Here is a 27,275-nt window from a genome sequence, read left to right as displayed (position 1 = left end):
TTTATGCACTCGATTGCCACGAAGCCGGAAACAAAAGCGCACAAAGATGTAACGCGTTAAACAATTTCTAGCAATAACAACAACAACCAAATTAATAAACAACAGCCAAATAACCGTGCACTGTTTATTAGTATATAAAATAAATATTTTTGTTGTCATACGAAAATGGTACACACACGCTTGTTTTGTTCCCATAATGCGTTTACCCAGAATCTGCAACTGCAACGCGGTTCTGTTTGCTTTCTGATGCCCTACTCAAATTAATCAATCTTTACAGTTTCAATTAATCATTACAATTAAAACTTTTATTTTCACTTTAATTTGGTTTAACTTTTAATCAATCTTTTAAAACTGCCTTTGCCCAACAAAAGTTTTGAAGATAATAGCCATCTTAATACATATGCTATAAAGAATAAAAACGATTCTTGAGGGTCGGTTACGCCCCACCCATCCATAGAAAACCTTTAATTGTGGTATAAAAATAAAATCTTGAACCGTACTTCTGCGTTTTAATATCCTTATCACTGTACCAATTAAATGCACTCTGTTGTCCTAAAATAAACATTTATTAATTCTCAGATTTTGTAGGGCACCTAAAATATGATATACTTTGCACGAAACAGCTGAGTGAAAAAGCAAATATAACAAGTTAAGAACAAAATTTGTTTATGTGTAAACAAAATTTTGGTTTTGCTCTTTTTTTTATATACATATATTTCACGGCAGTGCCGACCAAGCGAAATTTAAGTTTTTACATTTAACAACCAGGAAGAAAAGAACGGAAACTTAAATGCTTTTTTAATATTAATGGCAAATTGGCAATAAGAAATCGACGCGACATCAAGTATGGCTACGTAAATACAAACGCATCATTACTGAAGGTCGTTTTTGTTTGCGTGCGATAAACGTTTTTTTTTTGCGACTTTATAGCGAATACTACAAATACAGGCCCGAATGCTTCCCTCTGTTTGCGATTGGCATTATCTGTAGGCTTTGTTATCCAACCATTTGCTTATCTGGGCATGGCTCTCAAAGCGTGTGTTTGTGATGGATACTTGATTGAATTGTTGTCCGTATGTTAGTGCCTTAAAAACAATCGAATGCCGCTTATCAGCTGCGGGAACATAAGTTCAAATTAAAGGCGAAGCGTATTTACCTTTCCAGTAATGACATAAATTGATTAAAACTATTTTAAACTTAGTTGTTTTTCCTAAAATGGTGATTTGAGGATATAGACTAATATAGTAGATTGATGCAAAAGAAGTTTTTTTTTTTGGACAAGATTTATATTGAATTAAGTCACGTGACAAATATCGTAATACTCGTTTTAAGGGTATACAAATAGCCGGGTCTAGAAGGTGAGCACACAACCAAACACTTTGTCAATCAACTGGCAATCGGTTGCCAATCAAAAAATCGTGGGTGAGTTGAGTTCTAGATTTTCTTAGGTCGGAGGATGGTAAACAGTATCTGAAAAGTGGGGCAACAATTGACTGACTAATCGTACGCATTGTTTAAGGCAATTATTTCCATTAGACAACATTTTTCGCGCTGAAAATATTTCAAATTTGGGTCTTTCTTTTCAAAAATAGGTAAAGAAATTATATGTTAGACTTGAGAAATGCGCTAGCTAGTTATCAATCTGTTAATGGTATTTGTATTTTGAAACCACTACACTTTCACTTAGTTCTAAAATTATTATTAAACAAATAAATATTTTTGGCATGTTATCACAAACCTGGTATCCACATGTTTACCGAAGAGTTTATTGTGGTTAAAGAAGCTTATCACAGTAAAACATTTTGCACAACTATTGTGATTATAGAGTTATCTGATTATGTTTATCTAAATGTGAAAGATTTGTTATATTAACTTTTATCCAATTGTGAAAAAACGGACTAAGAAAATATTTACCCAATTCGCAAAAGTGCAGTTGTTATTCAATAGTATATAATATAGTTATTTAATGTGATAAGAATATATTTCATAGTTGCCAAGGTTGATTTTGTAGTCCGCGTCTGTTGTTATCAATTTATCCTATGGAATTAAATACCCTATATTGTTAACATTTTCATTGCACACTTAAATGTTGTTAAAAGCGATTATCCGGAACCGACAATTAAACGAACTTCAGTGTTTTCACTTTGTTTAAACCCGTGGCAAGCAATTAATTAGGCTTAGATGGATTTATGGCCATCATATAACCCGAGATAACCCGGCGGCCCACAGACGAATGGCATCATCGCGAAATGCTCATAAAAGGCGCGTCTATGACAGCATCTCCGCTGGTGCCGTGCACATTTGAGTATTTTTGGCCAAAACAACAACAGCGGCAAATATATCAAAACAAAAAAAAAATAATGGAAACCTAAAAACAAAGCCGAAACAAACGTCTTGGACATGTGCACAAATCTTTTTGAACTTTCGCATTCGAGGCAAGCGAAACAAGTGCCAAGAGCAAACCCTGACATACATTATAATTTGTAGCAACGCCCTCTTTTTTGTTTATTTTTTAAACCAATTATTTTTTTTTGTAGGAAATATATATTTATTTTTGTGGATATTTTGTTCACCTACACGCGCGCATAATCCCATTTCGAGCGGCATCAATAAATTTTCGGCCTGGCAGATATAGTCAAGATTTATATTCGCATTTTGGTCTGTTCATATAGGTGAGTGTTGGGTGGTATAGTATATATTGCCACCTATTTGGCAAATAGTCTTTCAGTCCACCCACAAAACAGCTGTTGACACTCACCGGCGAAATGGAGAAGGGAACGCTACGGAAATACCACCATTTACCTGGTATCCCTCCCTATTTTTGTCCCATCGAAGCTTCAATAAAAGCCAAAGGAAGTCCCATTTTCGTTATTAGTCACCAGGGTTGTTGGCCCAACTACAATCTAATTTCACATTTTTTCGGACATGAGTAAGCGCAATAATTAGTAATTGGGAGCAAATCGCTTGGGACCCAGGTGGACTTAGTCACTTCGATAACCAGTAGCAGTCACTTCGAAATGCAAATGCACAGTCCGTTTCGAAAATTGTATTGCTTTAGCAAATCAATCTTCTGTGAATAACGATGCATGGAAGTTTAACTCAAAACAATTTAATTAAAGATTTGTTTACCTTAGAACTTAGTTTCTTTACAAGATTTAGGGGTTAAAGTCTAGGTTCCATATTATTGTATTTAGAATTTGGAAAAGTGCTTTTTTATTTGCCTTATACATATAAAACGAAGTGTAGATTGGGTTGACTTTCGTTTATGTTTCCATTTGATTGCAAAAACCAAAGAAAGCCAAATAAACAAACACAACCATAGAAAAAGAGAAAGTCTCGACGCCATAAACAATGGTATCAATTTGTTAAATTATGGCTTAAATATATGATCTGATATGGCAAAGTTAAGTTGGGGAAGAACGATTTTATCAATAAACCAGGTAGTAAAGACATGACTATTTTGACTGTTTCTGATGTTTAGGTTTTGTTTTTTTTTTTAAATATTTAACCGTGCCCCGTTTAATTTTATTATAAAAAAAACGTGTTACTTTTTAAAGAAAGTTATCATTTTTGTATTACATTATTTCCCTTTAAAATACTTATAAAAAAGGTGTCTCAAGAACCTACTCTCATAACAACTTTTATTTATTAATGTAAGGGTAAGCCTTAGTTTTATAAGAAGCTAAGAAAGTCCTGTGTTTTAAAAGCAAACAATTAAAGAACAATTTTAAAACTACAGAAAAGAGTCAACGAGTATTTACTTTTATTGATACGCTATTAAAATCAGACATAGAGCTATTATCGAAGATTAAACTTTTTCTCAAAAATAAGATATGGGGACCGAACCGGCCCACTTTTATTTTGTATTTGTATTACTCTTAGCAAGAAAACATCAAAACAAACACGTTAAGATTTTCGCTTAAACAGGAAAAGAAATATGTATTTTTTTTGGTAGCCGAATGTGTCTAATTTAATTATAATCACGCAGTGGGAATTTAAGCTTTGAATGAATTTCAATCAAATTTGTATTTGTACTTTATTTGCCGTGTAATCGCATTGTTGTGTATTTATGTGAGTTATGAATTGGTTTCTTCCCTGGTCAACGAATATTGTTAAACAATCGAGAGTTTGCCACACGCGCGACATGAATTTGTTGCTTCTTCCTACTCAATTTGCGGCATTGGTCAAATTTTCGTCGTTTGATTGAATTGAATGCTGTTTGTTTTGAACGTGTGCTGAAAGAAAAGAGAGAGAGAGAGGGTTTCTCTTTCACCTTGTCTCTCTCTCTCTGGTTCGCTTGAATTCTCACAATCTCTCTGCGCAAAATGCGATCGATGTTTCGAAGTACTTCTGTGGACAACGTTCAGTTTTGCGGCTCATTCGCTAGCATTCATTCGCCGCGTTAACAACGTTGCGTATACGCCTCGTCGGCCGCGTTGCATGAGTGTTGGTGAGCCGTTCTGCTCACGTGTGTATGTGTGTGCGAGTGTCTCTTTGTGAGTTCTCTTGATATTTTTACGAATATTATTCCGCCGACTTCCGTTTCGATCGCAAATAAAAACCACGCCTGTGTGTGCGGCATATAAAATCATTTCTAAATTTATAAAACAAACGCGTATACACACACTCGCCCCCCGAAAGAAAGAAATCAATTAAATTTGTGCAAAACGTAATGCCTTAAGATGTATATTTAATCATAAATATTTGCCAAAAGAGCACTCCCACGCAAAAACAGCCGAAAGCTAAACAACATAAAAAAGTGGGAAATAAAATTTCTAGATTTATACGTTGGACAGACAAAAATCGTGATAAACACACACACTCACACCTTACATATTTTCCCGCTGCATTTGAATTATATTTATTGTTTTCGTTTATTTTGTTGCTGCTTTTTCTATATGAGTTTTGAACATTGTTTATTTTCACATAAATTCTTCAGTTGAAAGTGAAAGCGGCATCGCATCATCATCGCATCGTCGTGAAATGTTGTTGCCGGCGGTTTGAGATCGCACAATGGACAAGTAGTTATGCTAATGGCTAAAACTTATATGCCACAAAACAACTGACAAACAAATGCAGCAAATCGGACATTGAAAACCTTTAAAACACGAACAATTGGACAAAATGCGCTTGCAACATCGTTACGCCAGCAATCCAACTAAAAGTACCAGCAATGACAATACAATAAACACCAGCAGCAACGCCAGCAACAATATCGACTTTAAGCGGGCCAAGAAACTGAGTGGCCAGAACATTATCAAATTGCGCTCTGCCAAAACATCGACCGCCAAACCGTCGACCACAATGCCACCCGCCACCCCACAACCCCTCAGTCGGCAGTATCCATTGCTGATGGAAAAGGAATCGGAATCGGAATTGGAACTCGATCCCATCCCATCGAGTAACCGCAAGGATGAGGATGAAGTGGACGAAGTAGAGGATGTGACCACCACAACCACCACCTCTGTGGAGCTGCGATCCTCGGCGAGTTCGCATTACCGCGCCTACACCACCATCCGCAGCAATTCGACGTCGGCGATTCTGCACGAGGCGGTACTGCCGCCCCTCACCCCCGCCGGAATGCTCTACGCCCGCCCACGCACCCTCAACGTTCACAATGTCTGCCAGACGCCCGCGCAGATAACGCAAATGTTTTTTGGGTATGTTTTTCCGTTCGCTTTCCCCAAGTTTGGCTTGTGGCCACTACTAACCGACTAACAACAAACCATTAAAGTGACACGTCTAAACTTAAAACATAAAACTTAAATAGAAGAAGAAACACTAATAGGAATGATTTCACTTGATTTAATAGTTTATCATTCCCAAATGAGCAATTTGGAGCAATTTTTATGGGCAATCTAGAAAGCTGTTGATCAATATTCTTAAAATATTTAAAAGGTTATAGAAATTATGTTATACTTTAATACTTTTCTTAAAACTTAGTTTTAAAGTTTAGTTTTAATAAGTGTGTCTTGAAAATAAACGACAGTATTAATGTATAGGTTTTAATTAAAGTGACTCTTATTAATACTTTTATAGTTTAATTTCTATACTGAAGAGTTTAAAGGGCTTATTTTTTAACCACAAAAGTTTTATATTGATATTTTCGTGGCATTAATTTATTGCTCATCTTATAGAAACATTTTTTCCTACCCAAAAGTTTATAATTCGTGTGTAAATTGTTTACTTTCTATGAACATATTTTTTGGGTGAAGAAAAATGACTTTTTAACCGAAGTAATTAATTAAGTAAGTCATTAAAGGCGCAATATTTAAACAGACCTTTATGTTTTATATTTTATTCATTTATATTTTGCTTTAATCCTACACAGTTAATCATTCAAAAATACAAACACTAGTATTAAAAGCTTAATTACTATGACTCGGATGAATACTTATTTGTGCATAAATATTTTCCTAAAGAAATAACAGAATATTGTTGTTTTCATTAATCTAAAAAGAAACCAAGTAAAGTGTGACTCGTGCTTATCTAAAATATTTAATTTAGCTTTAATCCTACACAGTAAATCATAAAAAAATACAAACACTAGTATTAAAAGCTTAATTATTTTGACTTGGAAAAATACTTATTTGTGTATAAATATTTTCCTAAAGAAATAACAGAATATTGTTGTTTTCATTTAACCAAAAAGACTCGTGACTCGTGCTCATCTAAAACGTAAAATATTCCCTATCCGAAAGAAATGGCGTTTTTATAGTAGGATCAGCATCAGCATATCAACGTGAAGGCTACATTTCAAATTGATATATTTCAAAAACCATGCCAGTGGTTCAAAAACTTTCTGTGGGTAAACATTTAGATGGGGAAAAGAAGCGTAAAGAATTTGCGAGTCAAGGATATAAATAAAAGATTGTTTTATAGTTGGTTTGGCCATTCATTATTCACTTCAATTGGGAGGTCAAGCTCTCTGCACTGAACGAAGGTCGCCAAAAAGGCAATCCAGATGCGAATGGGCAAATCGCATAAATATTTATGGGATCGTTCAATAAATTGATGGCTATTGAGGTGATGCAAGGAGAATTTGGTTATAGAACCGGGAAACCATTTAACCTACTAGGATGTTATTGCTTAAATTATAATGTTTCTAAGGTCCATGAACTCCCATAGCCATTAATTAAACAAAATGTGAACCGAGTTATTTGACATTTTTAGGGTTATTCACTTTATTGGCCATTATCCGCTCGTTGCGCATTATCCGATAAGTTCAATACGCTGTTGGCAGAGATTTATCTGCTGGGCGGCATGATCTGCCACGCCCCCTTTGGCCGTGTGAGAACGAACGGCGATTCGTTCCGTCCCGTTCCGTTCGGTGCGCTCGTTCTTGAGAGATTTTGTCATCGTTATTTTAAAACTGATATATTTATATTTATTTTGCGCGCGCTCGAAAGCAGCGAACGAGAAATATTCAATTAAACGAAATTACCATCGTTGGGGTCTCAATTTTTGTCACTGTGTGAAAATTCATTGAACTTGATCTTTGTGTGTGATGTTGGTTTTTGTTATATTTTTTGTTTTGTCTCCATACAGAGAAGCGCGTGTATTGCATTTGCTTAGTTGTTTTTGCCTTTTCGTCAATTGGAATTGAAATTCAAAATAATAACAAAGCATTAAAATGTCAAAGCGCGCTGTAAACACGATCTCGCCCAGTATCGAGTATCGGGTGCGATTGCGGTTATCGAGTACACGCTGCAGATTGGACATTTGTCTCAATTTGCATATAATAAAGTCGTAAATAAGGCAACAAATTGTCACTTTTATAACGTATTTATTGAGCGCATTGCCTCCAGCACAAAGTTTTTATTTCTTACATTGAATGCATACGAATGTATGATGCCCTGCTATAATTAATATTATTTAGCAACTATCCGAATAAAACTGGTTGGCTTAATAGCCTCATTATCACCTTTAAACACACAAGTCAGTTTAATTCAGTGACTGGGTTATTTGGTCTCACACCAGATAATTATCAAATCAACGCTTCATGCCGAATTGGGTATACCTCGTAATTTGTGGACTATTATTTTTTTGATAATGTAGGAAACAAATTAGAGAATATATGTATATAAAGAAGCTGCCACAAAATCTACTTAACCCGAACCACACCCAAGTCCATCAAGGTAGCTGCGGGGTATCATGAACAGAGCTCGATTCATCGAATGTTTGGCTAGATGGTAGATGGCTATCGCTCTACTGCTTCCCACCGTCTTCGTGGTCGATGATGTTATAACTGAAATATAATTTTAGCCATGATCCATTGTCGACTGACCTTCTTCGTGACACACTCAATTTGTAAGTCCAAGCTGTGTGTGTGTGTGTGTGGCACACGTGTTGCCGATTTGCAGAGTATCGCCCCATAGAGATGATAAAAAGGCGTCCACTAATTTCAACTCATAAATCACGACCCGACGCGTTCATTAAAGACTTTACTTTATGTGGTCCACACACAACAAACAAAAACGAAAAGAACAAAAAGTTCAATTAAAAGAGCTGGCTTTGTTTTTATTTCGCCTTAATTTAATTGATGCAACCATAAATCAAGCATTGGCCCGGCAAAAGTCTCCATGATGAGTTTATCAAAGGCACTTCAATTCAGCCAAATGCCGCATTCTTTGTCAATTATTCTAGTAGCATTATTTGTCTCGTTTTGATGTCTTCCCCTTTATTGTTTTGTTGTTATTCCTCTTGACGTGAAGTGCATTTATCAAATTGTGCTCCCCACATACATACATACATATGTACATTAATTTGTCCTCTCATTTTTCAGTGCTTCGTGATATTATGCTTTATTTTTAACTTGATTATGGTATAAAGCAATCGAATAGCCAAGTAGCAATCACGGTTAATTTATTTAATAGAACGACAGTTTGCGAAAGGCGAATCATTCACTTGATGAATAGAAATTCTTAGAATTAGCAGTTTGCAGTAAAATATGATCATTAAGTCGGGCTTATCCAAAATGCAGAGAGTGCATGTGATTGTGTAGTATGATATTGTTTGTATTTATAGAAGTTTTTTAACTCGTACGTCCCTCCATCCGGAACGATAAAATAGTCATTTAATCGGGTAAATCTAAAGCTAAGGGTTTTCGAGAAAAACAAGTTGTAGGGGAAGTTTATAGGTTTATATAAGAATTATATTTTAAAACATTTTAAAAACAATTTGTCAGCCTTTGCTTCGTAAGATAAAAAAGTAAGCAAATTATTGTTTATTTAAGAATAAGGCAGTTGCTTTTCTTTCGCATTTATAAATAATTTATTTAACTTGGCCAAATGTTAATTAACTTATATCAGTTTAATAACGCCATTTTGAGTGATTTTCCGCCTTATTAAAATGGCTATAGAACTTTGTTTATCGCTTTTTTAGTAGAGTCATTCATCACAAACGCAGTGAACGTCAGGTAGAGGTAGATAAACCCAGCAGCCAATGAAAATCGGGAGAAGTCAATTAGGGAAATCACTTGCACACCCAATTCTCACACAGTTCTCGTTGCGGAACTGCGCCACGTTGGCAAATAATTAGTAATAAATGTGCTGGGAAATGCATTAATAGGCTAAGCAAATGTATTACTACGCGCATTAATTATTCATTCATTCGACATAATTGAGAAACGTGCTGTAAACAATTAATTGAAAGACTGCAGAGAGCGGTGTGCTGTAAACACATCCACTGTACAGTACGAAACATAAATATCGTATAATGAACACTGAGCTAATCGTTTATAAATAACAAAGAGCAAACAAGCAAACGAGTGGGCAGAATGCAGATTGCAGTCGACTGCAATCAGCGACTAAGAATAGGCCAGTCTATCGGAACTAATTTATATAGATATTCATATTCCCCAATAAACAATGGACTATCTAAAGGCCAAGTTGTAACCAAAGTCAGGGAGTTGGACAACTAAGTGCTTTTTTTATTGATTGCCCGATAATGTCAGCCGATAATGTCGAATGGATGAGCCAATCAACTGATGTTGTCACCTCCAAAAGAGTTTCGACTTGATAAAGGCAAATATATATGTATCCCTTATAAAAGTTCAGGATATGGTGTGATTAGGTGAAGGGTTCGAAATTTGCCGTACTAATTTTACTTCTGATTTGTCTGATAAGAGCCACTGATAAAGCCAATTTAAAGATGATCTAATCCGTTGATGGCACCAACATTCGAAAGTATTTTCAAACAAATCAAATTATATTAAACTCGGCAGCAAGGCAAATGATGTGATCACCCCTAAAAAAAATCCTGAGGCAGAAAGTAAATTATTTATGAAGTTGATAAGTGTTGAGCACGTATCGGAAAGCGATTTTATATCTAAAAGATTTTTAATTAGCTTAGATTTTTATAAAAAAAAACACCTACTGATTGGATGGAAAGTTGCAAAGATACATTTCCTTTTGTTATACTTTTTCGTGCACGAATTACTTGGGATGAACTTGGCAAAAGATCACTTATTTGCACTTGGTCGATTTTCATGGTCAAAACGAGCAGAGTTTTGGCTCATCTCAGTGCCATGCCCCTGGCCATTAAAATTTTCGATATGCAAACTAAAAAGCGCTTAAATAATGTTTTCTTTTTGCATTGTTTACGTACGTCTATTTATTTGGTTTGCAGCCGTCGCTTTGTTTACGCGAGCATGTTCTAAAAATAATATGCATCATCCAAAATCAAAAGAAAGTGTGAATTTTTGAGGGCCATAACTGAGGCTACTTCATAATTTACAAAGCAAACACATAAACACCGAAAATGCAAACAACGAAATTTTAAAAAAGCTCAACAATTTAATGGCAATATATAAAGAAATCCCATTAAATCGTGTGAGACCACCAAAAAGCTATATCTACGGCAAAAGAAATGGCAAAAACAGAATAAGATTTGTTAATTTAATGGTTTGGTAAAATTTTGCGTGGGATCTTATTGTATTCTCTGCGAGTTAAGCAAACTCATGATGATTGTCTAGATAGGAACATTAGTGATATTCAATTTTATGAGCTAAAATACCATTTTACCATTTTATTTGTTTACAAAATAGAAAAGGGATAAGTAATTCTTATGGCAATATGGATATAAAGTACTTATTTTTACATTTACATTTACTTACTTTTTTACCTTATAATGTTTTGTTACGGTAGTAATTTTTAAATTTTTCGTACCTTTAATGCATTTTTATATTAAAAACTTTTATTAAATATATAAATAAATATATAATAAATGACTATTTATTGCTTTAAACAAATTAATATGTTTAAAGCAATAAATAATCATTTACGCCACTATTTGATTAGTAAACAACAATAGTTGCTACTGGAATCATAAATTCCAAAGCATTTCTAAGTGACCTCATGAGTATGTGAGTCCTAGATTGTTTATTATAGATCGTTGAGCGATCCGTGAGACCTCAGATTCCATAGGGTTTACAAACATCCGCACCTTAAACTGACTCACATTTCACCGCCGTTTTGCATTCACTAATTAGAGGAAGCCAGATGTCGAACCGATCGATGTCTCAGCCTCACTAACCTTGCGCCAAAACAAATTTGTGGAATCGGCGCTATTATGTGGGCTTGTGTGCTATCGATCGCTTCAATCTGGACTTTCGGTTCTTTGTTAGTCGGCCGAAATATGTAACCTATTTATTTTTGAAATGTTGACCTCATACGCACTGCGTTGCCCAAGTGGGAGTAAATCGATAACAAATCGGCCAAATGTGTCGATGACAACTTCATTCCGCGCAGCATGTGGACGGCTGATTGAGTGACTGACTGACTGATTGAGGAAATGAATGATTGACAAAGTGACAGTGGGTAGGCTGTTCTGGGGCTTTTGTTCTAGGCCGACAGAGAGAGAGAGAGAGCGGCGATGGTCGTCGAGTGTTGGGTTCCACTATCTCGATACTTTCAATCAGAAAACGATAATTCATGACATCACCATCACTATTATCATCATCGTCGCCATCGCCAACCGTCCGTAACATTCTACTACCGAAGTTGTACCCCTTTCCGCTTGAGTGGCACGCTTAATTAGTAATTTAACACAATATTAAATAAATGTGAGCCCTCTGGCTGTTTGAGTGACCCCTTTATCTCAACGCCCCTGGCTCGCGTTGTAATTCCTATTAATATAAAATCCACTGCGACTTTTGTTTCTTTATGACATCAAAAGTTCGTGAGCTCGGGTGGGCAATTTTCTCATAATCGGGATTTCATCGAGCACTCAGTTGTTTGTTGTTGGCCGGATGGAGCCATTGAAAAGCTAAACTGAAAACAACATGAAAAGCGGCAGAAAGAAAACGACTTCGCGGAAAGAAGCATTGCATTCGAAGGAAAGCAAATCAGTTGCCCGTTTGCTCGTCTAATGAGCAGTCGTGTTGTCTGCATCTCCGGTTTTGAACTAGCTCTATAAAAAACAAAATTTATTCATTGCGTTTTCTGTGCATTTTTAATTGAACATTACCCACGGATATCACATTTAATTCACAACCGCAGGAAGCATTCAAGCTTAAATTAATATTACAAAAAAGAAACAAATGCTTAAAGGTTCTGGAACTCAACACTTTAATTTGGTAAACCTATGTTTTATTAAAATTTATTTATTTTATTTAAGCAAAAACAAATTATGCATTTCTTTTTTTTAATTTAACCACATTTATTTCAAATAATACTATAATACTATATAACCAATCGACGCACTATCGGTTAGTTATTTAAATATTTTTGTAAACGTATTTATTTTTAACAAATTCGTTAATCAAAAAGGTCCCTTAAAATTCTTAAGACGAGTATTTATTTAAAAATAAATTTGACCGTCTGTAGCCTAAACCTAACAAACAATTAATGTTAAAATTAGCAAATTGAGATTTTAATATAATTGTTTAAGCCCATTTTCTTCATTAGATTTTATTAGATCAACTTAAAACTTAAACTTTATTTAGCTCTACATTTAAATATTACAACGGAAATATAGACAAAAATAAATGTCTAACAATTTTTATTATTAGATTTGTTAGATTAAATCCTGGATTATTTCCAATACTAAAACCATTTCTTTATGCTATACTATACTATACATAAAATTTAAATTTATTTTTACTAAATAATTTATTTTAAATATTTTGTTACTAAGCTTTGCACCACCTAAAAACCAAAAAAAGGTACATTTTTAAAACTTCGATTTCCCAGGGAAAGTCACGTTCTAAATTTTCCCTGAGCCCAATAACGTACAAATTCTTTTTCTGGAGCATGATCGAATCGTGTTCGGTTGTCAATCTGAATCGATTTCCGTACACACAGATCGACTGTTCCAAACGACGCCTTTCGCTGTTCGGCCAATAGAAGTTGCGATTAGATTAGATGCCAGCGCGATAGGGCAAATCACATTGTACACTCCAGAGAAACCCAAAAAGATTGGAAATCAGACAGTTTAGCCAAAACAGGGCAATGGCAATCCATTTGGTGTCTGGCCTGCAGCACCTGGATGGAATTTCTGGCCGCGAAGTGTTTACGAAGGTAAACAAATTACTCGCTAGTGATATCATGGCGCTCTACAAATTTGGTATACAATCGAATAAATAATAAATAAATGCAAACGTGGGGAGAGGGCCAAAGAAATATATAAATACGAATCCGAATACGAATCCGAAACCCAAATGGTAAAGTGTGGAGCTTTAAAAATAAACGTTGATGTCACAAGCCGCAGCAGGCGAGCGTTGAAAACGAAGAAGTCGCTGAGCGAACCGCAGAATAAAGCGAAAATAAAAGGTTATAGGACAACGACTCTGTGTAATCAAGATATGAGCCAAACGAAGCAAAGCCAAGCCGCACAACTAAACCGATTCGCAGACAAAAAACGATGACCGTATGTATGTCTTTTGCAGACGATTGTCTAACTGCTTTGTGAAAGCCTTGCCGCATTGTTGATGTTTATGTGCAAATTCTGGCCATGATTGCTTAGACTCTATAAATAGTCGCCAGTCGAAAGGGGTAGCAACATCGAAACCGGCAGAAGCAACGCTTTATACTATAAATAAACAAAACATCCGATTATCAAGATAATATGAGTGCCGCTTGAGGTAGGGTCTTTAAAAACCAGTGAAAGGTGGCCGGTAATTACCATGGCTCAGAACAGAAGAACGATTTGATATTCCATGATAGACGGGTAAATATGCATAGTGAATTCTAAGAAGAATTTTAATTCTAGTCATTAATTTAGTTGGAAAATGCCAACCCCGACTAGGGGATAATATTCAAGGGAAACTTGTATTTATTCTTGTGAAATTTAAATATGTTTATTTTATATTTACAATTCCTGTAATTTCCTTTATTAAACAACCACAATCTCTTCTAATTAAAAATGAATGAATGCTTTATATTTGTAATTCCTGTACTTCCCTTAATTAAACAATCACAAAAATTTCCAAATAACAATGATAAGCTTTTCAAATATCAATATACAAATTGGTTCTTTTTATCATTACTATAATTTAAATCAAATTTACTTTGCTGATATATTTTGAGAGTTCAATCCACCCCGATAAAGTGGTAAATTTTTAACAAAAATTTAGTAACTTTCAAGGTAAAAATATTTCACACCATAAAGATTATTTTTAGTTTTTTTTTATTTAAAGTTCAAAGCTCTGTATGCAGAGTTTTAATAGTTTTTAATTTAATTGGTATTCTATATTTTTATAAATGGGGTGTTTCTAAATTTTTTATTGTCGATCAACAAAAAAAAGAAATTCAACAATTCTATTTATTGACATTTTTTGAAACATAAGTCAAGTATTGTTATAAGATCAAAAAACAAAATTACAATCGATAAATTTAAAGCAGCTTTAGCAATTCATTGGCAAAATAAATGTTGCCATTTGGACTATGAACTTCTTTGTTTAGACAAAACTCACAACCAATTTTTCAAAACTCTTATCTATGGTATGTAATTTCACAGCCTTTATCTACCCAAAAAATTTGCACTGCTTAGTCAAACACAATTAAGTGTCTAAATATCGGCAAATTGTTAATCGAGCCCCACACATTTAGACGATAAAATTCCATAGTCAATTTGTATGCCCCCCCACTTTCTTGACCCATTAGGGGGCATTAGGTGGGTGATTTATTGACATGAGTTCTCTCGGCGATTGCGATATCATTAGCGATAGTGTAAGTGATCACGGATTTAGATAAACAGCGAAACATCTGCAGAGAGTTCAAAGTGCTCTGCGATGACGCCAGACAGAGGTTCATTGATAAAAGTTTGGCGAGGGCTGGCAAAGATAGCAGATAACGCTTATTAAATAGAAAAGATATGTATTGCCAAGATTGCTCGCATTGGCCGGCCCACTAAAAACAGCTGTTCGCCGAGCTGTTTACTCTTTGCTGACTCTCTTTCTGAACACCCCTCTCTTTGTTTGGCTTTTTACTCTGGTGAGTAAGCGTCATTTTTATTATTAGTTATGACCTCATCATCGATTATTGCCGGGCGAGTTGTGCCAGTGTGCGTGCGTGTGTTTGTGTGTATTGAAACGAGTCGTCGCTGAGCAAGCTGCAGCTCCCCCGCCCCACTCCCATTCGCCTCCCTTTCTCACTCTCTCTCGCTCTACCTGTTACCAACGGAGAGCCAGTATATATGTGTTTGTGTGTGTATGTGCTGCTTAGGGCGCCACAAGTCTTGTGCAAACTTACACTTGGGGAAAAAAAAACTTTAAAAAAAAATTTTCTTTATTAATGTTTTAAAAAACTTCTATAAACTTCTTTTTTGCAACATTGGTTATCCCTAAATTTATTTTGAAAAGGGTGTTACCATATCTATAACTAATCTCACGATTATTCAAAAAAAAAAAAAATTGTGCCAAAATTTCCACTAAAGTAATAATTTGTTTTTATCTTAAACCTTTTCATTTTGATCTCCAACCTCAGAGAATTAACGTTCCCCATTTACGAGAGTATTGAGTACAACCTTAAAATTAATTGAGACACCTTTCTTGTTTATTTTATCTAATACTGTTAGCTATCACATTTTGTTTGAGTGTAGTGAGAAACACACCTCCTTCTGAGATTTGTTTCCATCTTAGCATAGATCGCTGTTGATTAATCCGCTAGTGCTTGACATGTGTTCTATAAACTTGTACGCAAATATTTTGCGCTTGATTTACAAGCTGTTAAATGCAAATATATGTTTAGTCACTCATCATTGTTGCTGTTGCTTTTCGCTGAGATATCATTACGACTCTTCCTCACTGGGCTAACACACTGCCAAATGCAAATAGCATGTTTTTTAATCTGTTTTTCTGCGACTAGCAGCACTTAATCTTCCTTTCTCACTCGCCGAGTTCAACGTACATTTGTCATTTATCAGAGACTCGGAGAGGTGCGTGGGTCAATGAAATCATTTTCACAAATGCATTTCTTAATGGCTTTCTGTGGGATTATACATTGACCGCAACGTCATTCAGCTTGGCCCCGGGCCAAAAATTATTGCATGCGTTTGTGTCTGGATAAATCCATTCATCATCTGCGGAAATGCTGATCAGTTTAATACATTGATCCATAGATACATATCATATGAGTGTACGCTTTATCCATCGACAATGACAGCGGAATTTTCTGATAAGCTGACCGGATCAAGTTGGATTTTGAAAAGCATTCATTCAACATTTTTCAATGATATTTTATTATTAGTAGTTTTTCTCTGATCTCTTCAATCCGATAAATACAAATTTAAATACTAAATACTTCGATTTTAGGAATGAATAAATAATGACATTCCAAAAATATTACTCTATAACTCCTAGTATGAATGGAGTGTCATATTAATACGAGTTGTGATTTCTAAATAAATTTTGCTCTTTTATCTTTACCTTCTTATGAGATAAGTTCCTTTAATAAATATATAGCTCATATCAAATGTCATTCACAAACTCCCACTGCTCAATAAATGATAAGCTATATTTATGAAACAGATATATTTAATTGATTCCAACTTTCATTCATCGAAGGTATAATAACTGAGCAGATAAATGTAGCAATCAGCCATGCTTTATCGGATGAATCACAGCTCTCCGCTTCTATCTCCCATATGATGTGCCAATGGCTTATACTAAGTGAAAAACACTACGATTTCATTATAAGCAATTTTGTCTTGTTATCGAGAGATAGGCCAGTTATAGATTGTCTGGTCCTGATTCATGTAGAAATGTTATAACGTTATCTTCAGCACGTAGGGCCTATAGCAAAGGTGAGATAGAGAGACAGAGAGGACCTTGGCTTATAAAGTTGGCCTTATCTGCCTACAATTTAATGGGTCACGACGTATTTCCGGTAACCTGGTGGCTCTCTTGCGTATAATTCCGATATTTTTGCTTACCAAAAAATATATACTTTCCTCCGTGTCTTAAGTTCCATTGTTTATTTGTTATTCCACTTGGTTGGCCAGCATAAAAAAGAGAACGCAAAACTTGTTTACCACTAAATTTCGTCGCAGTTTTAGTATCTCATCATGTCGGGTTCTAAGAATCCATCTGGTTCTAAAATTTCATCATGAATACAGCTTGTGAATCATCGGATATCAAGATCGCGGGTCACGGGAGGGACCTGTCTAAAACTTCGAACAGGCGATAAAAAACTACATTTTTTCTCTCTATTGAGGTAATTTGATGAATTGTATACAGAGCATTCAATTTTCTTAAGAACTATTAGAGTTTTTAATTTTGAACACAGTTTAATAAGCATTAAGCTGTAAGATGAAATTTGTTTAACTTGAAGATGGCAATTAACGCTGAAAATCAACGATATGATAATAACTTTGATAAAAACCAAAAAAAAAATAGTTTTGATGAACAAATAACTCTTAAAAGTGACATATGTATTTGTTAGTTTGAAATTTGTACATATGTATACTGATGGAAGGGATAGATCCTTGTAGACGAATGTTTGAAAACTAACTTCAAGTTAAAAGTGGCAAACACCATGCCTAATATGGCTTGTATAAGAAGAGAAAAGGCTTAAGAAAAGTATAGTATGTATATTGTAATAATATCATATAAAAACTTCCTGTTCCTCCTAAATCCTAAAAAAACATTGAGAGGCTTATTAAATACACTTCACTGCCTGCATGTGAATACTTAAAACTGGTCTTATAGCTGCTTATGTTTATGACCAAAATTGAGCTTCTGTTAATTTTATTGATGCTGCACTTCCTCGTGTGCACCGATTTCCTCCGCCCTCGTCTTCCCGGAAATGTTTCGACAGCCAAATTCGATCATCGACTGGGGGACGTTGCTCTTCCTCTTTTTGGATACCTTTTGGTTCCCCGTGTTTGTGGTAAACAAAGCATAAATACTGCGGCTGCTGCGTCTGTTTGCCATAAAAATTCCAAACAAAACGAGAAAACATAACGAATATGGCGCAACTTCACCCACACAAAAGCGCAGATAGCGGCAGAAGCTGGCCAAAAATAGAAGGCCAGCTGAACAGATGAGAAAAAAATATAAAAAAATAGAAAAACTTAAAGAGAGGCCAGGCCAAATTTAGTGAATGATGTGAGGCTGTAGGCGTGCCTAGTCGGTTGATGCAGTCATGTAATTGGCATCTAGACAAGTTTGACCGCCGCCTGCACTTGGCTCTTGGACTGTCTCTCAGCCAACAAATCTGCGTAGCCAAATATTGGCAGCCAAAATTTGTAATATTATGAAATATACAAAACCAATTAAATGTTGGTATGCAATCAAATTGGAGTTTCACGCGAGATATACATAGAGAAGAGGCCCATAAAGTTATAGAAAACTAATATTCGATGAAATTTTAAATAAAGAAAACCTATACACATGCATTTTAAAACTAAAAACATCTGGGAAGTTGTAACAAATATTCTATGAAAAATCAGTAGTGAAATACAAGACACTAATATCAAAAGTTTTAGATAAATAATTCCAAAATAATTTATATGCAACTCAAGCTTTGTTTTAAATAAAGAAAATAAACTCACATGCATATAAAGTATTAAAAGATTTAATATACATTAATTGATAAGAAAATAAATTACCAGAAATGGTAAACTGTGTAATCTTAAATTTCTTGCACTTTTGGGAGAGATTTAAATTACGAAATTGAATTGCTATGCTAATGTTCGCCGACTCGAGGTCAAGGGTTTGTCGATAAAAATTAAAACAAAAGTTCTATAGTTTCTTCCGTTATATTTCGGCTGTTAAAAAGAGATAAATCTTATACCCACTATTTAAATGCTTTTTTCCACTCTCTTAAACTTTTATTTTATTATTATATTTAATTCCATCATTTAAATAGCTAAATTGGCAGCACAATCCACTGATAGTTGCCTCACCTTTCCCGTCCCTTCCGAACACCACTCTCTTTCTCTGACATAATCGCCTGGTATTGGGATTTGCTCAACATGTGTCGTTTGGTTGCTAGAGTTTCTTTACCCCTTTGTTGCATGGCTTATGTTTTGTTTTTGAGTGGGTAGCGGCCCAAACAGTTAACAGACAAGTTTGTTGAGCTATAAAACCAAAAATGTTGCTCCTCATTTGAGATTTTTCATTCACACACGCGTTATGAACGGAATTTGGCTATTCTTTGAAGCTTTGTCTGATTTGGGAATAAAAGGCTATTTTTAATGGATAAAACAGTATATAAAAACTAGATGATGTTGTTCATACCCAAAATAATGCTTGCATAATCTAGGCAAAATGTGTTGACATAAACAATAATCATAAAAGTGGTTTAGGGTAGTTGGTACCGGATATTTCATGGTCGGGGCCATTAACTATATCAATCTTTATTGTTTTAATCTATAAAATTGAACTTAATAATCTACAAAAAAATGTATTAAAAACAGAAATATAAAAAGTTTGTTTCTTTTAAAGAATTATACTTCTCACTTGATTTGACGTCATTTCATCAAGTAGCTGACCAATTCCACTCTCTAATATTGATAAGCCAGTAATCAAATGAAATAATTCTCAGCTTAGAACAAAAAACATTGTCGAGATCAGTCGTAGTTCTCAATCGTATGTGTGAACAGCCAAAAAATGGAATAAAACCTATTTCGCACCATTTACGCAATTTGTTACAACGTTATATTTTTGTGGTGTTCTGTGGTGCAAGTTGTCAACAACGCAAAAGATATATTAAGAAATATAAGCTATATTGCGGATGAATTATTTTTGCGTTTTCCATTTCAAGCTCGAACCGAGTGAAATAAATAAGAAGAACACAAAAAAATAAGCGAAAACAGTTTCGAAATAAAATGGAAATCAAGTAACTGCGTCGCAGAATTTTGTTCAACCATATACGATAAATATTACCCATTTAGCTACCCGCCATTCCGTTCCAATCTGTTTTTCTTGCTGGCATACGCTACGTATACGCGATATTTAAATTTCCATTCCACAAATGATGCAATTGTCAATGATTCTGTTGCTACTGCTGCTGCTGCTGCTGACGATGATGTCGATGTTGGCGGTTTCTGGCCAAAAGACGGAAGACACTGAAGGAGCAGACGAAGCTGCCATTGAAATCTCGTAATGAATATTTTTTGTAGGTTTTGCCTGTATTTCGCTTTTCCATTTTCGCGCTTACATGACTCAAATTGGTGGCTTTAAACATGTGTCGCCATGAGAAACGTGACTGGCGTACGATTCTGATTTATAGTGATTTATGCAATATAAATACGATTAAAGCTCGGAATTTGTTCAGTTCGTTGCGTCCTTGGGTGGGTTCATATTTGTAATACTCTATATAAGGAGGTAGTTGTTGAAGTGATTTCCCGAGTTGATTTATTTGGGCATTTTGTGAGTTATTCAAAGTTTCTTAGATAAATGCAAAAAATTTATAATTAAACTCTATTTTTAACTTTCATAAATCTCATAATCTCATAATCTGCTAAACGCTTTAAAATGTTTTTCATATTACAATTTATTATAATCGTTTTAAAGCAACAGCGTGATCAGTTAATATATGCAATAATGAATCATGCCAACTTTCTTCGACACAAACATCGATTTGATTGTTTTGTTTACTTAATGGTTCGATTAAGAATTTATTTTTCTTTGAGATTTTTGTTTTTTGTGCTTACCGAATCCATCCGCATGCCAATAAATCGAAAAATTGTGTAATAAGGCCATAAATTGTTGAATAAACGATTACCTCAGGGCAGTTTAATTTAAAATCTCAAACAAAGATACAATTTTATGGCTCCCCACTGATGATTTCCTTTCTTTTTTTACAGAGAAGTTCTGAATGCTTGGCGAGCAAAGGCCCGATGCAATGTGGTGCCCGACGAGCGGACACAGGAACTCTTCCACGAGCTAAGCTTCCATCCTAGCCAAAAGCAGAGTGGGTACTCCATAAATAAACACCTTGATCTAGATATTAATTTTGGTTTGCTCTACAGTTAGCGAAATGCTGCAGACTGCCAAGAAGGTGGCCCGCAAGGGAGGAAGTGGACAGACGAATGGCTTGACCTTTGGTCAGTTTTGTGTTCTAGCCGCGGATCTGAAGCGCTTCAGGTAAGCTTATATAAATTACATAAAAGAAGAACACCGATTTTGTTGTCTTCTGAGCAAATAATTTCAAACTTTTGTACTAAATTTAAGACAACAGTTAATTTTAAAATTCAAATTGATAATATAGATATCGACTAAAATTCTAAATAATTTGGTAGTTATTATGCCAGAGTTTAAAACCATGAAAAAGGTCAAATTACGTATATTTTTAAATAAAAAACAACGGTTGAAAAGCTTTTCAAAATTAATGTTTTTGAAACGACATTTTTAATTTTTTGAGAAAATAGATTTTCTGTTAAATTATTTAATGTTTTGTTCAGATACAATCAAAAACAATCAATTAAAAACTGAACCAAATATAAATTTCTGTTTTTTAATAAACAAAATATACAACAAATTATAGAAACATGTAAAGCTTGATTTTAAGCTCAGAGCTACTATGTTAGAACTCTTTAAATTTGAAATTCATTTCTATAAATACCTAATAATCCTCTTTTATTTTTTTCTTGCAGAGCTTCAACAATTTCGAATCCACCGTCGTACTGCGACTATCAGTCGCTGTCCTCGGAATTACTGCTCCCGGAACAAGATGATCCTGCCAGCTCCACCAAGCAACATCAGCAGTCCTCGGCAGCCGCCACCTCATCACCTGCCTACAGCAGCAAAAAGCCGGATAACCACGGGACCGAATTGAGGAGCACCAAGTCCTTCAGCAGTGTGGACGATACCAAAAAGAAAAAGAACGCCAGCAATGAGCCCGTGGAGGTGTTCCTCGGCGGCTCCTGTAATCCGACCACCTGGCGAGCCGACGTTGCCATACCAGCCCTCAAGGAGCTGGGCATTTCATTCTACAATCCTGTAAGTAGGCCTTACAATATACAATTTTTTTGGGATTAAGCATCTTATTTTATGATCGAACCGACCAACAGCAAGTATCCGATTGGACGCCCGATCTCATCGAGCTCGAGCATCGAGCCAAGGAAAAGGCCAGTGTATTATTCTTCGTTATGGATTCGGAAACACGCGCATCTGCTGGTGCCATCGAGGCGGCACACATAGCGGGTCAAAACTGCAAGCAGCTGGTGTTGGTTTTGCATCCGTATAAACCAAATCAGAAGATCCTCAATGAGCCTATTTCACAGCAGTGAGTATTGTGTTAAATATTACATTACTCTTACTACCTTTAAAGATAACAATGGAAGCTATAAAGATTAAAATTACATATTTCTTTGAATATATGTCTATTGCCTTTAATAGTTATTTGTCGAAAAAAAAACAGCTAAACTTATAATTTTGAACATTTTGGGTTCAATAAAATATAAATATTAATTACAAATATATAAAATTAAAAAATGGTTAAACGCAAATTGAAAATTATTGTGATAAAATAATCCAGTCTTTAGTCTAATGTATAAAATATTATATTTTTCAATAAATTTCAATTGCCTTAAAAGTATTTCTTACTTATTTATTTTATAACTTGATTATTAATTCCCTTTTTTTTAAGAAAGAAAACTAAACTCTTTGTTGAGACACACAATTATTTCCTTTATATAATTTCTAATTTTTTCTTTCAGAGAATACCTCGATTTGAGTCGCAACCAGTTGATACTTAAGGAGCTGGTCTCCCGTCGCGGTCTACCCGTACTGGATAACATACCTTTGGGTCTGCAGCGCACCAAGGATATCCTGTCTGGCATCAGGGATCCACCGTCCAAAATATCTTCTATATTAGAGTAAGTGATCTAGATCGAAGTAACCTATGACATGAAACCACCTAACTTGTTTGGTTTTAATCTTTCTAGTACCGTTCGCGGCGCCTTTGATCGTGTGAACCCGCAAAGCGATCTGCTCACCGTGGAACAGTGCAAACGTGCTCTCTTATTCCTAGGCTATGCTCAGAGTTTAGTTAATTTAGACAATCTAACCAAGATCATAATCAACCAACGCGAATCGCTGAAATTGCTCCAAACGCACAGTGCAAGATCTGGCCCAGATGATTTGGATGTGGATGCCAGCGAGGGCAGCAAGGACAGCGATTGTAGCCAGCAGCCCATCCCTCCCAGCCAGGAGCTCATCGACTTTGATCTGTTCTGTGTGATCTCGGCGTATCTGTCCGTCCTGCAGCAGGAGATCCACGAGAGTGGTTGCATTTCTCCCATCAAGGGCACCAATGTGCCGCCACCGCAGGTTTACTTCACCAATGGTGAGTATTGTCTATATTATGATTAATTAAATTGTAATCTCGTTTCTATTTGAAACAGTATCATGATCCTTATATTAAATTTGAAAAACCATGATCATTATAACTTTTATATTAAAATCCAAAAAAAATACTATTTGTATTCTGTAATAGTATTCAAGAACAAACAACAACAATCATTATATTTTAGATCAAAAAAATACAAATACAATCAAAGAAGCTTAATTTTGGAAAACCATAATTATTAAAAGTTTTATTTTCAAAAACCAAAAAAGAAAAAAAATTTTTTCTGTAATAGTTTTCAAGAATAATGATTGTTTTATTATATAACAAACAACAACAATCATTATTTTTTGGTCAGCAAAATAAAAGACTCAAAAAAGCTTAGTTCTGAGTAAAAAAAATTAAAAATAATTATAAACAATTTTTCTAAACAAAAAAATGTAACTTAAATAAATTACTTGTGCTCGTGCTTAAACAGGAATAAAACATATTAAGTTAATTTGGTTTAATAAATTCATTTTTAAATTAACAAAAAGGATTTGGATCTTGATAGGTTGGATGGGGATAAATTTACTAAAGAAGATCACTATGGTTAATGCTTTTATTTCGATTCCAAGTGATTGTTTTTTTTTTGTTCCGAAACAGTATAAGTTTATAATTATTTTGGCTTTTTACTAAAAACCCTTGATATTGATTCACTAATGGATTTGTTTACCTCTTTATCTGCAGCTCCCGATGTGGACATTTACTACTCGGCCAGCAAGAATATTTCGCGCACGTCGAGCAACGCCAGCGTTCCGTCCAACAGCAGCAGCGGAATTGGCCATGACTTGGAGCGGCAGAGTCTGTTCGAGCTGCTCAGTCGCAGCCGGGACAGTGGAACTTCTTCGCCCCAGCCCACGGCATCGAGCGGTTTGGGCAAAAGCCCACGGCCACAGATTCTGCTGAATGTGGAGTCCATCGAGACAACCGAGATAATCACCACCAAAACGATAGAGACCAAGGCCAATCCGGTGACCGCTTCGGTTGTTGTGCCCGCCGAGGAGGAGGAGAGCGACTCCAATGACTCGGTCTTCTCCAGCAGCAGTTCCATAGCGAGTGCCGGCGATGCCCTCTGCTGCGGCGGTGGCCTGGATCTCCGAGATGTCTATCTGGGCGGCAGCTGTGTGCTGCGCACCAAGTGGCGTCAGGATCTGGCCATCCCCTATCTGCAGTCCAAGGGCGTGAGTTTCCACACCCCTGCGCTGCACGAGAGTATCCAGCAGATGATCCATAACCAGAACCAGGATCAAGCCAGTGTCAGTGCCACTCAGCAGCAGCAGCAGCAGCAGACGACGGCGCCGCCGCCGCAGGAGCAACAGCAGCAGCAGAGATCCTTTGTGCGCACCCGCAGAAAGTGTAAGGGCAATGAGTTGCAGCTGGAGGAACAGGAGGAGCTGACCGTCGCCGAGGAGTCGCACAGCTGGTCACTGCCACCGGTGGCCGTGCGCCAGAACCTGTACAACCCCGCCCTCCTCGACTCCAGCCGGGTGCTGCTCTTCGTCATCACCAACGAGACCCGCTCCCTGGCGCCCATGACCCTGGCCGCCCACTGCATCGGCCTCATGTACAACGTGGTGCTGGCGGTGCAGATGCTGCCCGAAGACTGTGTCCTGGGTGGCGAGAAGGTTAGTTATGGTTTTACTTTAAATATCAAGAGTTTTATTTTCAAAAACAATTAACAAGGGCATTTATAAATTAAGAGTTTGTCAGCCACCCACAAAAGGGTGGCCTTGAGCTCATGAGAGATTTATGTAAAATCTAAAAACTATTCTCGTGCTTGATTTCATTGGGCCACTTGGTTGTACTATTAAAAGTAGATCAAATTTCAACAACAACAAATATCCCAAAATATGTTGAGAACAAAATCAAAATAAATATTTCAGGTTACAACTTTTAAGCGAAAGCCAATTCAATACCAAATTCGTTTAATAAAGTTTTTAGCAAAAAGTATATAGCTAAACAATATCCAAAAATCAATCTAAAAGAATTATCTATGTACTAAAAAGTACTAAGAATCTATATGAATTTTTTAAAAAGTCCAAATGAAAGTTCCTGGTTGTAAACGTTGCGGCGATTCGCAAACAGAATTCAGATTCCATAATTAAAATATCAAGATTGTTTGCTTCAAACATTGACCCCATAGAAAAGCTACAGCTGCACCGTTTACAACCAGTTTTAATGTTGTTAAGCTACTCGTGAAGCTTTAGTTTTCATATTTAACCATTGAATTGCAGTTTAACTAACTAGATTTTGAAATTGCACTTTCAGCTGACTGTGGCGGCCATCAAGGACTACAATCGCGGACGGTCGTACCTGATCGATCTGGCCAAAAGGCAGGGCGTTCCTGTGTTTACCGACATTCGGGCCGCACTCGATTGCACCGTGGCCAAGGTGAAGGCGTACAACAACCGCGACCGCTGCTAATTCGTACCTGTATTCAAGTTCCAGCACGTGACAATTTAAGCTTATGTCTAATCTAAGGCCTAGTGCAATTTACGTTCTACTCTTAACACCCCCAACACAACACAACACAACACAACCCAAACCACTAACTTGAACGGTGTCTGATCGTATTCGGAGAGCACTCTTCTACCTAGTTAAAGATATACGTAATATTATATTTACCATTATTAAACGAGTGTAAAACCACTAAAAATGTCGTCGCCCAGAGAGCGCATTTCATAACCTTATGGAGAAAGTCTTGCATTCAGCTCCCCTCTCTCTATAATCGCTATAAGCTTCTTGCTTTATGCTAATTTATTATTTATTTAACACCCTACACGTGGTACATGTGCTAAAACAACTGTAAATATTCGAACATGTACAATTTTAAGTGCATACACAATGCAAAACCAACTAAAATATATATATTTTATAATCATAGTGAGCATTCAGATATAAAATAATTAATAACTATATAAAAGCCCCAATTATGTATATGTATACCCATAGTGACCCACTGTACCAGTTAGCTGGCAAAAAATATCTCAATAAACAAATTTTTCTAACATTTGCTTGACCAAATGTGTTTCATTTTTCATTTTCAGAAATAAATGTCATGGCTATACTGCAGTATGGTCGGCTAAACAAATTTCCTTTTATATAAACATGGAACTGAAAGATAACTACTATAGAAAAAAAAATTAAATAAGACGCGTAAAATAAAATATTCTATTTTAAGCAAAACAAACGTTCTAGCGTTTTAGTAGATTTGATCACCAAGGCATTATCAAAAAAATTACTACACATACAATTTTTACATGGATGTAAATTTGAGTTCAATTTTATAATTTAAAAAACTTTTTTTTTGTTAAACAACAAAAAATGTTGTACGAATAAGCCTGCAACTTTTAAAAGATCCCATTTGGTATATTAATTTACACATAATAAAAATATACTTAAAAAAATTTTTTTAACACATAAATACTGAATTAGTATCCTATAACCTTTGATAGGAATAAATTGACCTTAAGTTAGACAAACTGTCTAAGTACATTT

At 35.6% G+C, this 27,275-nt stretch overlaps 1 protein-coding gene across 5 annotated transcripts in view; it reads left to right on the top strand.

The window, feature by feature from the left end:
* The window catches only part of LOC108141873, a 28,458-nt gene extending 1,671 nt beyond the window's left edge, over positions 1-26,787 (top strand). Inside the window, exons 2-10 of one of the 5 annotated variants that reach the window (XM_017265468.2) lie at positions 4,940-5,660; positions 21,253-21,359; positions 21,418-21,532; positions 22,042-22,387; positions 22,459-22,673; positions 23,107-23,265; positions 23,335-23,735; positions 24,465-25,402; positions 26,046-26,787. In XM_017265468.2, the coding sequence (XP_017120957.1) occupies positions 5,125-5,660; positions 21,253-21,359; positions 21,418-21,532; positions 22,042-22,387; positions 22,459-22,673; positions 23,107-23,265; positions 23,335-23,735; positions 24,465-25,402; positions 26,046-26,201 (2,973 nt within the window). In that variant the 5' untranslated portion in view covers positions 4,940-5,124 and the 3' untranslated portion in view covers positions 26,202-26,787. Of the gene's footprint in view, positions 1-4,377; positions 5,661-12,558; positions 12,578-20,402; positions 20,546-21,252; positions 21,360-21,417; positions 21,533-22,041; positions 22,388-22,458; positions 22,674-23,106; positions 23,266-23,334; positions 23,736-24,464; positions 25,403-26,045 lie in introns of those variants that run through there. The other 4 variants (XM_017265467.2, XM_041710237.1, XM_017265469.2 and 1 more) reach the window with 4 other exon arrangements.
* The last annotated feature ends 488 nt before the right edge of the window (positions 26,788-27,275 follow it).

This window comes from Drosophila elegans, unplaced genomic scaffold (genome assembly GCF_018152505.1).
Source record: "Drosophila elegans isolate 14027-0461.03 unplaced genomic scaffold, ASM1815250v1 contig_814, whole genome shotgun sequence".
In the NCBI taxonomy this organism is placed as follows: Eukaryota; Metazoa; Arthropoda; class Insecta; order Diptera; family Drosophilidae; genus Drosophila; species Drosophila elegans.
This window is presented reverse-complemented; position numbering and strand designations above follow the sequence as displayed.